The 18,190-nt window shown below is 45.2% G+C and overlaps 1 protein-coding gene across 1 annotated transcript in view; it reads left to right on the plus strand.

The window, feature by feature from the left end:
• Positions 1-2,559: 2,559 nt before the first annotated feature.
• SHC3 (SHC adaptor protein 3) overlaps positions 2,560-18,190 on the plus strand; it is a 208,888-nt gene continuing 193,257 nt past the window's right edge. Inside the window, exon 1 of the mRNA XM_040420297.1 lies at positions 2,560-3,099. Within this exon, the coding sequence (XP_040276231.1) occupies positions 2,560-3,099 (540 nt within the window). The remainder of the gene's footprint in view (positions 3,100-18,190) is intronic.

Genomic DNA, 18,190 nt, shown 5'->3' on the forward strand with positions numbered 1-18,190 from the left:
GAAATAGGCAAACCAGTGCTCCGGGGCGGACTGGGAACTTGTAGTGGCCCTGGAAAAAAAAAACTCCAGACTGACAGAAGGCAGAGCAAAACAAGTAGGCAGGGACAACAAAAGTAGGCGGAGGCCGGCAGTAGCTTAGTGCAGCACAAAATACTGCCCCAGCAGTACCAAATACCACAGTGCAGCACAAACTGCTGCCCCAGCAGAACCAAATACCACAGTGCAGCACAAAATACTGCCCCAGCAGAACCAAATACCACAGTGCAGCACAAAATACTGATGCCCGCCTTGCAGTATTCAACTGTATCACTGTCCTCGGGATGGTGATACTGTTGAAATTAGAGGGACTTCTGTGTATGCTGGTCAGGGGCATAATAACCTGATGCTCCTAGCATTAATTAATGCTGAGAGCAACAGATCACCATGAACCCATCCAGTGGCCATGAAGAGGGCTTTAGTTACCCCCTGGACATCAGCCCACCAGTAAATTTCCGTCTAGGGTCTGTAGCCAGTCCGTCCCTGCCCCTGTGCTCGTTTATTTTAGAAATCTCTTTCTTATCTGTGAATGGATGGTGGTCATGCATACATGTCTGCTCTCCCTTCGCTTCCACGACCCCGTTGTGGAGATAGGAGCAGGTGTCAGACGCGGGGCCCGCTCCTATCTGACATTTGTGGCATATCCTAGCCGAGATTTTTAATTATCTTGAACAACCCATTTAAGTCTAAAAGACAGTGCTGCACTATTAGGTCATCAGTGCAGAAGATGTATCAAGGCATCACGCCGCCCCTCCCGCCTCCACCTAGAAATCTGTGCAGACAAAGGTATGCAAAGAAAAGGGTTAACTCTCCAGTATGTGCACTGCACAAACCCTTTCCCAGTAAAGGGATCATACAAGACTCTGTGGCTCAATATGTCAATTTGTATGTGCTGCAATAGGCATATTGGACAGATGAGCACATTCATGAATGAAGCAGGTATAGCTGAGAGACGGATTTATATCATGCCTCCTGCGACGTGCAGATTTTTTTTTTCTCTGTTCGTCCTTAACATCTGTTTCTTTGTTAAGCTAAGGAGACGTAATTGTTTCTCGAAAGGCTGCTTAATTAGGTTAGTTTTTGTCGTCTTAAGAATGCCGCCTGTGATCAAAATGGACTCTTCCACTATTTAGCAAGCCTTTGTTGAATGAGTCATCCAGGCTGTCTCTTATTGGATGGAACGGTTAGCACCCAAGGGATTGCCAGGCAGAGGCTGCATGGCCCTGCTTCATTCACAGAATTATTGATATGCGAGCCAGCCCTTTCATTCACATAACCAGAGTTTCATTCACATCTTGCACTGTAGGTAATGGAGAGAAGCATTTGGAGAGCTGTAGCTCGTTCCTTGTGTTAGATAGCTGCTGAAAACAGTCGATGATGTGAGTATTCGCTGTTCCTGTGCTTCTAGAAAGAAGGGGTATGATGAAGACTGGGAGAATACTGCAGCGGGCTGTGTCGTGTGCTCAATGAAAGGCTATTCTGCACTTCACTGGAAGCTCGCTCTTACATTAAATAGGAGGTTTCCATTATTCATCACCGCAGGGAGCAGAGGTGCTGACTTATTTCACATGGCAGAAATGAGACTAATTCAATATCTCCGTTTTAAAGTTTACTTAGCGCTCTGACGCGTTCTCCGTGCCTGTTGGGTGGCATTGTGTGGTATTAATGCTGCAGTGGGAGACTTGTTATACAGCCCTATTGTTTTGTTTTTTTTTCATTTGTGGCCTGGGAAGTCCTAGGAGATGGCATGCAGGAGCATCATGTTCTGCTGATGGCTTACCTTTAACAGTCATGTGTACAAAAAAATGAAGCATTTGGAAGTAGGCCTTATAAAGGATAACCCCAAAAAAATGGTGTTTTCTTATGCTTGCATAGTCGGTGTTGTACTTTTACTAGTCGAAGAGCCCAATTATCCATGTAGAAGTCTTACATAGGTATGGATTGCCCTATCGATTGCCCATTTTGTGATGACAGGATGTAGGGCTAGATGACAGGTGACCTGCTGTAGGTATTAACCGGTGCCCATCATCTTTGGAGGGTGAGTAGAATGGATACAACTTGAAGAAATGATCCATTTGCAAAGTTGGGGAAAGGAAATTTGAGAATTGATTGGTTCTAGTGTGCTGTAAGTGGGTGGATGTTTTTTGTGCTACAGGAAGTGATTTGCAGTGCTCACTGAGCCTTTTGTTGAAAAGGGTCTCCTCATTTGTGTGAGTCATGCTTTTGCTGTGAGCGAGTTGGCAGCTCTAACCAGAAGTGGAATGTCATATAGAACTGTCTGCTCCTGCCTTCATTCTGAACCTATATCAGCACGGACCTTAGAGACATTTTTTTCCCTCGTGGAGCAAAAAATATCAACCTTTAATGCTCTTTTTTAGCTCTACTATTTTCTTACACGGTTGATTTGCTTATTGCGTTTGGTCTTACAGGTGCCGCTATGAACCTCTGGCAATGTTGACAAAGGTGTACCTTAGACTGGCATCAGATTTGCCACAACATATGAAAGAAACTAGATAAAAGGGCATGCTTCAACGTACCAAGTATAACCGCTTCAAGAATGAATCTGTGACACCGGTCGATGATCTTTTGCACAACCTGTCCACGAACGGTAAAGCCTCTACAGTCGCCGGTAACCCAGCTACAATTCCGTGCCTGGTTCCGACCACAGACTTACAAAAGGACCAGGAAGATGGACCCACCTCTCTCTGTACATTTATTCACAAAGTGTCTCACATGAAACTCTCCAGCACGGGCAGCCTGTTGGGTATAAAAAACCTGTCCTCTGCAGTAAAGGAGCTTGCTGGTTCCAAGTTACAGGGTAGCGCTCCTGCTCTTAGTGCAGCAGCAGGGGCTTCCGACAACACATGTAACCTTGTCTCTACCCCTCCGTGTTCTCAGCAGGACGTGAGCAAGATGAGCACAGGGAAAAAAACACGATCGGAAGAAATGCATCTGGGAGGTGAAGATTGGAATCAAAGTAGCAGCTTCGTCAATAAGCCTTCTCGAGGATGGCTGCACTCGAATGAGAAGATTCAGGGACCTGGAGTGACGTACATTGTGAAGGTTGGTCTGCTGCTTTCCCCTTGTCTGCCGTTTTCATGTTAGAAACAAACTGTTCGGTTTAGCTTTTATAATACCATTTTATTAATACAGGTCTCGTATCTCTCCATCTGCACAAAGCGATTATGTGTTGTGAACCCACTGACTATAAAATGCATGCAAATCCAATGAAATGGTAGCATTGTGACGACCATACAGGATCGTTCGACTTTTCAGATTTACAATAGATTTATTTGTGTGACGAAGCAAAGACGAGGCAGGTGAATTCATGAATGCAGTGGAGATCTTGTGCCGATTCATTTGCTGTTCATTGGGCTATCCATGTCAGTAATTAAAGAGCGATGACACTTAAGCCGTTCTTTAGGCTGCGTGTGCTTTCATCATTGTAAATATTGTATTCCTGATTCCACATCAATGTGTAAAGAAGGATAAAATACAATGTGGAGGTTTATTCTTCGAGATTTTATTGCAATCATGTATGTGTCTTTGCATATATATCTAATGTCAAATATTTGATTTGATCTCATGAAATGCCACTTCATGCATATACAATATCTAGTAACTGTTGCTTGAATACTCCTGACACTGATAATGAGCTCTCAATGTGAATAGAACAAATTTGCCACCAAATTGCACAATATGGCAGTTCTCACTCTCCATCCTTCGAAGACATGTTGGTAGAAAATATATAGTATATATCATGTTTTTTTCAGTCTGATGACAAGTAAATAAAATTTGCTCAATTGTATATCCCTCTTAGCACTAGTGATCCATATTTTAATGAAGATTTGGGGGTTTATTACGGTACTTTCCAATACCTTAGTTGTGTGTTATAATCGGCGTTGCACCGTGCTCTTGTTGTGCATTCAGGAAAATAATGTGCTCAATTGTAATATTACATGTCTTAGCTGCAATTGGTGAGATATAGAAAGTATTACATATTTAAAGGGGGAACAGATGCTGTACATGTTGTGTTCACATAAGCATTACTTAACATTGCAATTTACATATAATATGGTCCCTTAACCAAGATCTCGGCAATACGTTATTGTTTTTTTCTATCCGGAAATGCTGTATACTGTGTATGCACACTACATACATAGACTTCAATGTACAGACTAGGTCCGTGAATGACAATGTGTTTGTGTAAACAGTACGCAGCTGCAATGTACAGCGGTGGTCTCTGATATCCTTGCATAGGGATCACATCCAGGGCCGGCTCCAGGTTCATGTGGGCCCTTGGGCGATAAATCCCAGTGGGCCCCCATGAGGCATTTTTTTACATTGACATGTCCCCCTTTGGCTCCTACACGGTATAATGACCCCCAGTGGCCCCTATACAGTATAATGACTACTAGTGGCCCTTCACACAGTATAATGAACCCCCAATTCCCCCCCACTGTATAATGACCACCTGTGGCCCTGCATTCAGAATAATAACCCCCAGTCGCCCCCATTTAGAATAATGACCCCCAGTAGCCCCCACACTGGGGGAATACTGTATGGAGGGGGCTCTGGGGGTATTTATACTGAATGGAGGGTCATTGGTGATCATTATACTAAATGGGGGACACTGGGGGTCATTATACTATGTAAAGGGCCCTCACAGTATAATGACCCCACAGTGGCCCTCCATTCAGAATAATGACCCCCAGTCGCCCCCACACTGGGGGTTATACTGTATGGAGGGGGCACGAGGGGTTATTATATTTAATGGGGGCTCTGGTGGTCATTAAGCTAAATGGAGGGTCAATGGGGATCATTATACTAAATGGGGGGCACTGGGAGTCATTATACTGTGTAAGGGACCCTCACAGTGTGATGAATGACCCCCCAGTGGCCCCCTCACATACCTATCATTGCAGGGGAGCTGGTGGTCCTGTCATTCACTAACCGCAGCTCCCAGCTCCCCACATGAACCTGGAGCCGGCCCTGAATGACCCCCAGTAGCCCCCACACTGGGGGAATACTGTATGGAGGGGGCTCTGGGGGTCATTATAATGAATGGAGGGTCATTGGTGATCATTATACTAAATGGGGGGCACTGGGAGTCATTATACTGTGTAAGGGACCCTCACAGTGTAATGAATGACCCCCCAGTGGCCCCCTCACATACCTATCATTGCAGGGGAGCTGGTGGTCCTGTCATTCACTAACCGCAGCTCCCAGCTCCCCACATGAACCTGGAGCCGGCCCTGAATGACCCCCAGTAGCCCCCACACTGGGGGAATACTGTATGGAGGGGGCTCTGGGGGTCATTATAATGAATGGAGGGTCATTGGTGATCATTATACTAAATGGGGGGCACTGGGAGTCATTATACTGTGTAAGGGACCCTCACAGTGTAATGAATGACCCCCCAGTGGCCCCCTCACATACCTATCATTGCAGGGGAGCTGGTGGTCCTGTCATTCACTAACCGCAGCTCCCAGCTCCCCACATGAACCTGGAGCCGGCCCTGAATGACCCCCAGTAGCCCCCACACTGGGGGTTATACTGTATGGAGGGGGCTCTGGGGGTCATTATACTGAATGGAGGGTCATTGGTGATCATTATACTAAATGGGGGGCACTGGGAGTCATTATACTGTGTAAGGGACCCTCACAGTGTAATGAATGACCCCCCAGTGGCCCCCTCACATACCTATCATTGCAGGGGAGCTGGTGGTCCTGTCATTCACTAACCGCAGCTCCCTGCGCTCCTTCTCTACGGCGGCCCGCTGCAGCAGTGAGCCAGGCCTGGAGGAGAGAAGGAGATGTGCAGTGATGGAGCTAGAACTGACTGGGCCCCACAGCGAAATTTAGTACGCCCCCCTCCCCCCCAATGTGTGTTCACATTACATTTTTCCTATCGGTTTGATATATACACATGTGCAGCACTCCACGTTTTTGTATCCTGCAGAGTCAAGTAAAAAAGGCATACGTTAACGTATATGTTTTTTTACCATGGAACTGTACGGTGAACGGACGCCACTGTACGGCATCAGTCTGAGGCATCTGGTAACGCATACATTTTCAGTATGCATTAAATGGATGGCAAAAATGTGATGTGAACCCAGCCCTAGTGTCAGAATAAGCACCAGTACACAGCGGAGCGGCGTGGCGGAAAAGGGGAGGCCGCCATGTACTGACAGAGCGCTACCTGGTCCTGGTGGTCAGGGATGAGGACTGTGTTTCCCAAGGATCATTTTCTGCTGGAAAATACAGGGCCCAGTATAATACACTAGAATCTATATAATATAAAGATATTAGCCCCACCCCCCGAATAATCATACGATTAGGTGGTCATTTATTATATAGAAATACGTCTATATTAGGCATATATCTGACACAGATTGTGGCGCAAAGGTCCTTAACACCGCAATCTGTATCTTTTCCCGCTCATGCCAGGTCTAAAAAAAGTGGTGTGGGCATGGAAAGGATACAGTTATGGCCATGCAGTTATTGGATACCACTGCCATATAGTGATAACACCGCCATACAATGATAAAACCACCATACAGTGACCGGATAAAAGGGTATAAGAGGGCACAGTACAGGGAATGACTAGGGGCACTGGACAGGGTGTGGTAAGAGGGCACAATGCAGGGTATAAAGGGGCACAGTACGGGGTGGGGGGCACAGTCACATGACCCTGTGATGTTAGAAGGTCCTTATGGTGAATGCGGTTCAGATGCCACCATAATGAGAGGAAGAGGAGTGAGACAGGGGCCCTGGATGGACAGGAGGGGTGGACACAGCAAGTAGGTGGAAGGGGCTCTGAGGGGGATTTATACAAGTAGTGGCAGGGGGTCTGTGCAGGGCAGCAATAGGAGATAGGAGGGTGAGACAGGAGCCCTGGATACATGAGGGAGGAAAGGAGACAGCAGGGGCTCCATGAGGATGAGATAGGACGGGAGGGGGGGGGGGGGACAGGTGTCATGGAGACAAACTGCTTAATGAAACAGTAAAACAACTAAATAGAATGAAGCAGCAGTGTCCCCCCCCCCCTTCCTTCTGTCCCACAGAGAAGAGACAGTCACAGTGCAGACTCACTCACAGACTGTCTCCACACTTCTCTGCTCCAGCTCCAGCCGTGCGGTCTCTCTCCAGTCTCCTCAGGCAGCAGTGTGTCCTGTGTAGAGGGGGCGTGTCCTGTGTAGAGGGGGCGTGTCCTGTGTAGAGGGGGCGTGTCCTGAGTCTCTGCAGCTCAGGGGGCCCACCAGAGGGGTACTGCGTATGTGAAATGACAGCAGTGAGAGCTCCCATCTGTATTGATGGAAGTGCTCATAGCAGCTCAGTGGGCCCCCCCAGGAGCATTGGGCCCCGGCACTTGCCCGGGGATGCCGGGTTATGACGCCGGCCCTGATCACATCAGTGTATAATGTGCATTTAACAGCATTTATACATATGACAAAGCATGCTCTTTCTCAGATTGATATATGTTAGGTATATTTTCCCATGAACTTAGGCATTAGCCCAATTCGGTTGCCTAAACATTGCAAATGCCCTTTATCAGTGCTAATGTGTGATGGTGGCATGATACCTGAGCCATTTGCAAGTGAGAAAACTGCCACAGCCCTATTAAAGAAAGAAGTACAGTCATATGGCAGTTTCCAAGATAACTACATCACGGGAAATGGGATTATTAATGGGCAGAAGGATATACACAGGATCTGTGTGCCTAAACAGCCTATAGCAGCATCTCGGCATATTACCATTAACCCCTTTATTGCTCTAGACCACCTGGGATGCTGTTATCAAACCATTCACCACCAGCGACATTTTCATTAAAGGGTTTATCCCATGATTAATGTAAAAAAATGACATCATATAGTACATGTCAATCTCTTTCTAAGGCTTCTTTCACACTGGCGGCATGGTTCCTGTTGGCTTTTCTGGCAGGGTATGGTCCAGATCTCTGCCGGACCCATTATAGTTAGAGATGAGCAAATTTCTCAAAAATTTGATTCGGCCGGTTCGCCGAATTTTTTTAAAAAATTTGGTTCGATCAGAATTTATTTATTCTATAAAAACGGCTATTTCCTGGCTGCTGAGAGCCTGTATAGTGGTGTAGAACACTGTGCCTTGCAGTAACACGCATAAAGAGTCTGCTGTGGTAGTGAAATAATACTGTGAGGCAGTATGACATGCAGATGACAGGCGTCGCTCTTAGAATCACTGCACACTTCACTCATTTTTGGGCAGTCATGGGGCCAAAACTGACCAAATAACTCAAGTATGAACTCAGCCTTACAGGTTGATTTTAGCGTCAAGAAGAAGTGCACTCCTTTTACACCGTCGTCAGCTGATTCCACATAGATGTCAACAGAACATGTTCTATTATACAAGTAGAGCCCCCTGACAGAGTGAAGAGGGTGTCAGCAGTAAGTTTGTGTTGACGTCACTGATTATTTTGCCCTTCCTCTGATCCGTCAGAACAATAACCCCCAAAAAACGGATCCTGTCTGTGGAGCATCCGCCTTCACTCGGTCAGCATTTTGTCAGTAATCCCTCAGTATTAATTATTCTGCAGTGGCCGCTGAGGACACGGTGGAGGATGAGGAGGTAGAGGCGGACATTGTCGCAGGACCAATGGGCTTGAGAACGTGGAGGTGGAAGCGGCGTCACCTGGCCAAGGTGCTGGTGTGGCTGGGCAGGAACCACATTTACCCAGTGGGCCATAAAGGACATGTATTGTCCTTGACCATAGTTACAGCTACCGACCAATTTTCCCAAAAAAAGGCTGTATCACAAGCAAATTTCACCACTGAATGGCTAATTGACGGAATGCGGTTCATAAAGAAGAAAGTCCACAATCACCCAGCAATTTTCCCAAAAAAGGTTGTTTTACAAACAAATTTCACCACTGAATGGATAATCGACGAATTCGGTTCATACAGAAAGTCCACAATCACCCATCAATTTTCCCAAAAAAGGCTGTTTCACAAACAAATGTCACCACTAAATGGATAATCGACGAATTCGGTTAATACAGAAAGTCCAGAATCACCCATCAATTTTTCCCAAAAAAGGCTGTATCAGAAAGAAATTTCACAACTGAATGACAATGTAAATTTACTGCATAGCGGCTAATAATACATATTTTTTTTCCCCTTTAATACACCCCAACAATGGCTGAATAACAATGTCGGTTCACTGCAGACTGGCTAATAAGACGTATTTTTCCTTTTTTTCCTTTTTCCTCTTAATACACCCCAAAAAATAAATATAGCAATCACAATTCACCGCTGAATGGCAAATATATATTTTTTGCTGCCACTAATACACAGCAAAAAGGCTTTAGAACATATAACTGCACCGCTGAACGGCAAATATATTTTTCTTTTGCCACTAATACATGCCACAAAAGGCTTTAGAACATATAACTGCACCGCTGAATTGCATATTTTTTGGTGCCACTAATACACGGCAAAAAGGGCTTTAGAACATATAACTGCACTGCTGAACAGCAAATATATTTTTGTTTTGCCACTAATACACACCACAAAAGGCTTTAGAACATATAACTGCACCGCTGAACGGCAAATATATTTTTATTTTGCTACTAATACACGCCACAAAAGGCTTTAGAACATATAAATGCACCGCTGAATGGCAAATATATATTTTTTTGTGCCACTAATACACGGCAAAAAGGGCTTTACAACTTATAGCTGCACCGCTGAACGGCAAATATATTTTTCTTTTGCCACTAATACACGCCACAAAAGGCTTTAGAACATATAACTGCACCGCTGAACGGCAAATATATTTTACTTTTGCCACTAATACATGCCACAGAAGGCTTTAAAACATATAACTGCACCACTGAACGGCAAATATATTTTACTTTTGCCACTAATACACGCCACAAAAGGCTTTAGAACATATAACTGCACCACTGAACGGCAAATATATTTTACTTTTGCCACTAATACACACCACAGAAGGCTTTAGAACATATAACTGCACTGCTGAACGGCAAATATATTTTTATTTTGCCACTAATACACGACAAAAAGGGCTGTAATTTTCTCACTTCACCACACAACGGTTAATAAGCACTTTTTTCCCCACTGTAGAAATATTTTCTTGTAATAAATCCTGTTAATGGTTTTATCAAACAGCATTTGCACCCCAATAACAAGAACGGTTTGCTGGTATTACAGAGCTGTATTATGGTAATTTAGGTCCCCAGTCAGTGCAACAAGGTGTAATAGGATTGTTCCTATTACCCAGGCTGTAACCTTCCCTACTGAACCCTGTTCAACATAAATGCTGTGGAATGGTTGTTCCTTATTCTTTCCCTACACCTTGAATAATCTTTCCCTGCACTTGCAAATTGTTTTTTTAGCACAATGAAGTTTTTTCTAACACTGTCCCTAGCGCCTGCTGACATCTCTCCCTGAACTAAGTACACTGGTAAATGGCAGAATCCAAGATGGCTGAAGCTATTACAGGACTGGCTGGCTGCTGATTGGCTGCATGCATAGCATTATGGGTGATCCCGCCTTCCCAGAGTTCCTTGCTCCAAGTCCTCACACGTGCAGCAGCCATTTTAGGAAAAACTGTGATTCATTACCACGAAGCATGAGGAAATTCGACTTCAGTGCAAATTGAATTTTTCCTGAAATTTGGATCGAATTCCACGTTGTCAGCTTCCATTCGCTCATCTCTAATTATAGTCAATGGGGCTGTAACTGTAATGTCTGGCAATGCCATATCCAGATAGCTATGCCAGCAGTGTAAAATTAGCCTACCAAAGCTAGAATCAGCCCTTTAACACACATTGAACCAGAGATCTCCCCCCCATTTATTGCTCCAATTGTTCTGCTAGATATGTGCGACCACCTCAGTGAAGTGGACAAGAAATAAGGAAAAGAACAAACAGCAGGTGGCGCTATACAGATACATTTTATTGAATAGCTCAATGGCTATACAAATTTTTTTATTACATGCAATTAAAAAAGTATTCAGAGCCAGGTGCTAGTTTTAAAAAATTTAGAATATTTTTCATAGCACAACGCCTTTAATTCATTCACTACAGTAGATCATCTTTAGTTGAAAAAAAAAATTAACAAGGTCATATATTAATAGGTTAACTGCTTTATGGGTGTTCTTCCTCTGGAGACCCTTCTTTATCAGCAAGAGCAGAAATGGGTAAACGATAGAGCAGCTCTAGATTTGTAAAATCTGGGTATGCTGGCAGAAAGGGGCCCTTGATGTTTTTGTACAGAGGCCCTTAGTTGTCAATATCCAACCCCGAGATTATCTTTTAGCCACCTTTGTATAGCGTTAATGAAAGCTAATAATAAAGAGTTTATAGGCAACACACTATGCCATGGTATGTGTTTGTAAATTCATGCTGCTTTTTGGCCTCAGGTTAATATGGTTTAGTTGTATAAGCATTACTCTACAGGAGGGGTTTCTAAAATGTTTTTAGAACTGTATCACTGTGGCTATCAGCATGTAAGGACATTTAATATCCCTTAAGGCTCATGCATACGTAGATATTTTTTTTTCTGTGTCCGTTCTGTTTTTTTGCAGCCAATATGTGGGACTATTACCCTTCAATGGGGCCGCAAAAAATAAATAAATCAGAAATGCATTCCATGTCCATGGCTGTACCGCAGAAAATTAGAACATGTCCTATTCTTGTCTATTATGAACAAGGATAGGACTGTTCTATTAGAGGCCAGCCATTCCGTTCTGCAAATTTCAAAACATCCAACGGTTGTGTGCGTGAGCCCTTATACTGTATGATTTATATACAATGCTAAGCATACGTTTTATTTTTATGTATGCGTCTTTGAAAAACAATTTATTTTTTCTGTCTGGTTATGTAAATAATTTTTGTACTTTTTTTCAATAATACATGGAGCTTTAATATTAGGCCATTTTTTTAAGTATTTTTTTTTTCTTTATAACAAGGAACATTTTTTAAAATGTATCAGTTTTTCATTTTTTTAATCTTTTTTTGGTTAATAGCACAACATGTAACTAAAGGTGTTAAATAAAAGTCACTATGGATTTAATCTGTAAACAAAATAATTCCATAAAAAAAAAATATATATAGATACCCAAGTGTTGGTCTGCTTTTCAGTCAGTGCTGATCACACAATTGCACACCTCTGACTTGCCCATAAAGTTAATTCTTCATGGACAAAATAGGCACATAGTTTTTTAGATGTGCCTTACCACATATTCATACAAGCCACATGTATGGACAACCAACCTAGGCACCAGTAAGCAGTGCCTATAAGCAGCATGTACGATTTTGGACTGTGCACAGTTATGGGCACTGTGGGTATTCGCCCTGGTAAACAGGATAAGCGGACGCAGTATAGAGGCACCAACCAGTTTGAAAACCAAAAGTTCAGTGTTTATTCACACGTTAGAAAGTTCACAGAACAAAAAAAAGACTTTCAAGCAGAAAAGTCACCTTGCAGTATTGGTGTTAAAGGCAGCTAGTTGTTAACAAAAACCCAGACCGGCACCTGCGATCCAGTCCGGTGTTTGACCTTATCTGACTGCTAATTAGTCCAGCAGCACACACTGGGAGGAAAATACCTGCCTCCACATACAATTCCCTTAACTGTGTCACATACTTCCCCCCTTTGTACAACCTTGAGGGGGTGAACACATGCATAAACAGTGCACCCGGGACAGTGCCTCCGCGTTTCCCTGCAACTGGCCTGCTCTGTGCTCCACCGTGAACTCAAAGTTTTGCAGTGACCAGAGCCATCTGTTGACACAGGACTTCCTGTCTTTGTCCAGGTGGTGACAGGCCGCGGCCAACCCCGTATCGCTCCTTCAGAGATGGCTTGTCGCCGATCCACGGGCACCCGGTACGGCTTTAACCAGACTTTTGCCTGGGGCTCAGTGACAATATCACGGTGGGTTACGGAAGGGCATTCAGGGAGGTCAGAGAACACATCCATGCTCTGACTAACGAACTCCCTGGCCCCCTGAGTCTGTTTAGGGGAAAAGGCTGTCAGTAATCTTTTCTGTGGCAGCCGCTTCCCATGTAGCAGAGGGACCGGAATCTCTTCCCCTATATAAACCGGCCGCGGGCTGTTCTCAGTACAGGTCTCCCTAACCTTGCAAGGTTTCAGGAAATTGACATGGTAGACCTGCCTCGGCTTTTGTCGACCTGGCTGGTGTACCTTGTAATTTGTGTCTCCAACTTTGGCCTCATGCACACGACCGTTTTTGTGGTCCGCATCCGAGCCGCATTTTTTGCGGCTCAGGTGCGGACCCATTCACTTCAATGGGGCCGCAAAACATGCGCACAGCACTCCGTGTGCTGTCCGCATCCGTTGCACCGTTCCGTGGCCCCGCAAAAAAAATATAGCATGTCCTATTCTTGTCCATTTTGCGGACAAGAAAAGGCATTTCTACAACGGGCCGCCCGTTCCGTTCCGCAGATTGCGAAAAGCGACCTGGATGGCTTCCGTTTTTTGCGGATCCGCGGTTTGAGGACCGCAATAAACGGCACGGTCGTGTGCATGAGGCTTTTCTCTAATGTTTTACAGGGCCCCTGCCACCTAGTGAGGAACTTACTGTCGACAGGAGGCCCAAAAACAAAAACTGGATATCCCCTGCTACAGTTACAGATGCTCGATTATAGGCCCAATTCTGGGCTGGCTGAGCTATCTTCCTATGCTCCCTACCTATCCTATTCAGTGGGATTGTCTCCCCCTCACCCACCAGACCTACCGTGGGCCCCCCCCTTGGGTTCTACTGGAGCTTTCCCTATCTCCCGGGGATCAGTATGTACAACGGCCGGCCACAGGGCTGGGAGCGGAAAGTCTCTTCCTAGTATCACTTTATAGTGCATGCTGGTGGTTATGGCCACATCATGGATCCGCCTGTCGGCACACGTGCTTAGGGACACCAGAACAGTGGGGTACTCTTTTATATCTCCATGTATGCTGAGCACCCTGACTTTCCGGCCTGTAAACTCGGTGGGTTGCACCAGGGAGTCCTCACAAGGGTCACCCGGCTCCCTGAGTCCAGCAGAGCCACCACGGGAGTTTCCGATCCTCAAACTGCACATCCCGTGCGGTCTTTCTCAGCTCAGGCCACCGGGTCTGGGGCGGGGATTTTCTGGATTTTGTTACACCCTTCCCCAGAGTTCCCCACTGGAGTTCCTCAGTAGCCCCATACCCTTCGACCAGGTCCACCATCTCCAGGGCACTAGTAGGAGACGTCTGGCCAACCTAGCGATGGAGGGGTGGTGGCAATGCCCTCCAGAATTTGTCAGCTACAATACAGTCCAGCATAGCAGTCGGACTCAGTACATCAGGCGGTAGCAATTTTTGCAAGAGATGCAGCAAATTATAATACAGGGGTCTCGCTGGCTCAGCCGGGTTAAACTCCCACTGATGCACCCGCTGGACCAACACATTCACCCCCAGTCTCGCCAGGATCTCACCCTTGACCTTATAGTAGTCTGCCGCTTGCTTGTCCAGTAAATCAAAGTAAACCTGTTGGGTTCCTGATGCCAGGAACAGAGCGATGACCTCAGCCCACTGGTCTCGGGGTAGACTCTCTATCACGGCCACCTTCTCGAACACCGCCAGGTAGGTTTCGACGTCATCCGTCGGTGCCATCTTGGGGATCGCCGTGTGGACTGATATTCGGGCATCGTGGACTCCCTGAGATACTCCTGCCTTCTCTTAGGCCATCATGTTTTGCAGCAGCCGCTGGTTCGTTTCTTGCTGTCTCTGATTAGCCTCTAGCAGTTGCCTGTTAGTCTTCTGCTGCTGCTCCATGGCCTGTTGTTGCCCTAGGTTGGCCTGCACCAGCTGCTTCATCATCTCCTCCATCTTGTCCCGTGATGCTGGTTGCAACTTAGCAGGCTTAATCCAGGACATACAACAGTGCCCGAAAAAATGCAACAAAAATATTTCGGCTTTACGCCAGCCTCACTGCCATTGCCCACATCCTCCAACAATTGTGGCGATTCGCTCTGGTAAACAGGATAAGCAGATGCATTATAGAGGCACCAATCAGTTTTTAAACCAAAAGCTCAGTGTTTATTCACATGTTAGAAGGTTCCCAGAACAAAAAAAACACTTTCAAGCAAAAAAGTCACCTTGCAGTATTGGTGTCAGTTTACACCATACAGCCTGTTCTGCCAACAAGAGTCCATCAGCAGGCTTTAGTCAGCCTGTTTCTCCTCACATGTGTCTCAGCCCTCCACCCCGGCACAAGCCTCAGATCCCAATACAGAGATCCCCTCTGCATGAACCCAGCTGTCTTTTAAAGGCAGCTAGGTGTTAACAAAAACCCGGACCGGCACCTGAGATCCAGTCCGGTGTTTTACTGTGTCACAGCACCAATGGACAATAAATACAGTTGAAACCAGAAGTTTACATACACTATATAAAAAGACACATATGCATGTTTTTTTCAATATCTGACATGAAATCAGAATAAACCTTTCCTGTTTTTGGTCAATTAGGATTACCATAATTATTATTATTTGCCAAATGCCAGAATAATGAGAGAAATAATGTTTTAAGGCATTTTTATTACTTTCTGCAAAGTCTAAAATTTACATACATTTCATTAATATTTGGTACCATTGCCCCTAAACTGTATGACTTGGGTCAAACGTTTTGGATATCCTTCCACAAGCTTCTCACAATAGTTGGTTAGAATTCCTCCTGAAAAAACTGGTGTAACTGAGCCATGTTTGATGGTCGCCTTGCATACACCTGCCTTTTCAGCTTTGCCCATACATTTTAAGTAGGATTGAGATCAGGGCTTTGTGATGGCCGCTCCAAAACATTGACTTTGTTATCCATTTCCGTCCAAACTTTAACTTCCTGGCTGATGTCTTGAGATGTTGCTTCAGTATTTCTACATAATCATCTTTCCTCATGATGCCATCTATTTTGTGAAGTGCACCAGTCCCTCCTGCAGCAAAACCACCCTACAACATGATGCTGCCACCCCCGTGTTTCACAGTTGGGATGGTGTTCTTAGGCTTCCAAGCTTCTCCCTTTTCCCTCCTAACGTAACGATGGTATTTATGGCCAAAAAGTTAAATTTTAGTTTCGTCAGACCACAGAACATGTCTCCAAAAATTTAGGTCTTTGTTCCTGAGTGCATTTACAAACATTAATCTGGCTTTTTTATGTTTCTTTTGGAGTAATGGTAGAATGGCCTATCAGCCCATGTTGATACAGTACTCCTTTCACTGTGGATATTGACACAATCTTACCAGCTTCCACCATCATCTTCACAAGGTTTTTGTTCTTGAGTTGATATGCACATGGCGGACCAAAGCACGTTTATCTTTGGGACACAGAACCTGTCTCCTTCCTGAGCGGTATGATGGCTGGACATTCCAATCTTGTTTGTACTTGTGTATAATATATTTGTACAGATAAACGAGGCACCTTTAGGTATCATGAAATTGCACTCAAGGTTGAGCCAGACTTGTGCAAGTCCACAATTCTCTTCCTGATATCTTGGCTGATTTCTTTAGACTTTCCCATGATGCGACCAGGGGCGGATTAAGTGCATGATAGGCCCGGGGCTGTCTACCCAACCTGGGCCCATCCCTCCCTCCATTTTAGTTTAGGTTTTTTTTTGTATGAAGAGGCTGCGGTGCTTCGTGAGCACCACAGTCTCTTCCTAGGCCATATGACATCTTCAGACTAAAATAAAATACCCCAAATTGGGTCCTAAATAGTGTTGAGCGAATCCGAACTGTAAAGTTCCGGTCCGTACCGAACTTTACGATTTTTGGTACCCGGACCCGAACCCGAACTTTGCCGGAAAAGTTCGGGTTCGAGTATGGTGTTCGGGCATTTAATAAAGCTTGTTGAAAGGCTGCAGGGCAGCCAATCAACAAGCTTTTAAGCTGTGTGCCCTTGGAAGCCATCACAGCCATGCCTACTAATGGCATGGCTGTGATTGGCCAGTGCATCATGTGACACAGCCTCTATATAAGCTGGATCACGTGTAGCACCGCCCATCAGCTCTCAGTAGTGAAGGGACAGAAAGCAGGCAGCTGAAGTGAGGGACAGTGTTAGTGCGATTTTTTTGTGGGTGCAATACACCATCTTTGCATCCCTGACACAGAAAGCTAATTATAAATCTGGCTGTTAATTCTGTGGGTGACCTACAGCGATTTTCTTTTTGTGGGTGTAATGCAACATTGTACTTTGTACCCCTGATACACAAATATAATAGTTAATCCGTCTGTTAGTTAGCTGCACGTCATGTATCTATTTATTGCGTGAAGTACACCTGCACTGCATACGCGACAGGGAAATTGATATAGTTAATCCGTCTGTTAGTTAGGTGCACGTCATATACCCATTTATTGCGTGAAGTACACCTGCACTGCATATGTGATAGGGAAAATAATATAGTTAATCCGTCTATTAGTTAGGTGCGCATCATAGACCCATTTATTGCGTGAAGTACACCTGCACTGCATACGTGACAGGGAAAATAATATAGTTAATCTGTCTGTTAGTTAGGTGCACGTCATAGACCCATTTATTGCGTGAAGTACACCTGCACTGCATACGTGACAGGGAAAATAATATAGTTAATCTGTCTGTTAGTTCAGTGGGTGACCTCAAAGAATGAGGAGAGAATCAAATAAGGGACGTGACCCTGGTCGTGGTGCTGCTGGGGTTGGTGGAGCTCCTGCTGCAGGGAGAGGACATGGTCGATCTGTGCCAGCTACATGCCCAAATGAAACACCTTCCTCAGGTGCACGTAGGCGACAGAAAGTTCCTTCACATTGTCTCCCACCCGGTCCCCTGCTGAAAGCGCAGAATTGGCACCTGCAGCCCATGGACATCTGTCTTTCACCTCACCCCTTGTAAATCAGCCAAGCAGTCTGAGCCCCAAGTCATGCAGCAGTCTCTTATGCTTTTTGATGACTCTGCTGGCAGGGTTTCCGAGGGCCATCCACATAGCCCTGCTCCAGAAGTGGAAGAGATTGAGTGCACTGATGCCCAACCACTTATGTTTCAGGATGTGGACATGGGAGGACCACAGCAGCACATCTCTGAAGATGACGAAACACAGGTGTCAACTGCTGCGGCTTTCTGCAGTGTGCAGAACAGCAAGGAGGGCAG

The sequence above is a fragment of the Bufo bufo genome, chromosome 2, assembly GCF_905171765.1.
Source record: "Bufo bufo chromosome 2, aBufBuf1.1, whole genome shotgun sequence".
Lineage (NCBI taxonomy): Eukaryota > Metazoa > Chordata > Amphibia > Anura > Bufonidae > Bufo > Bufo bufo.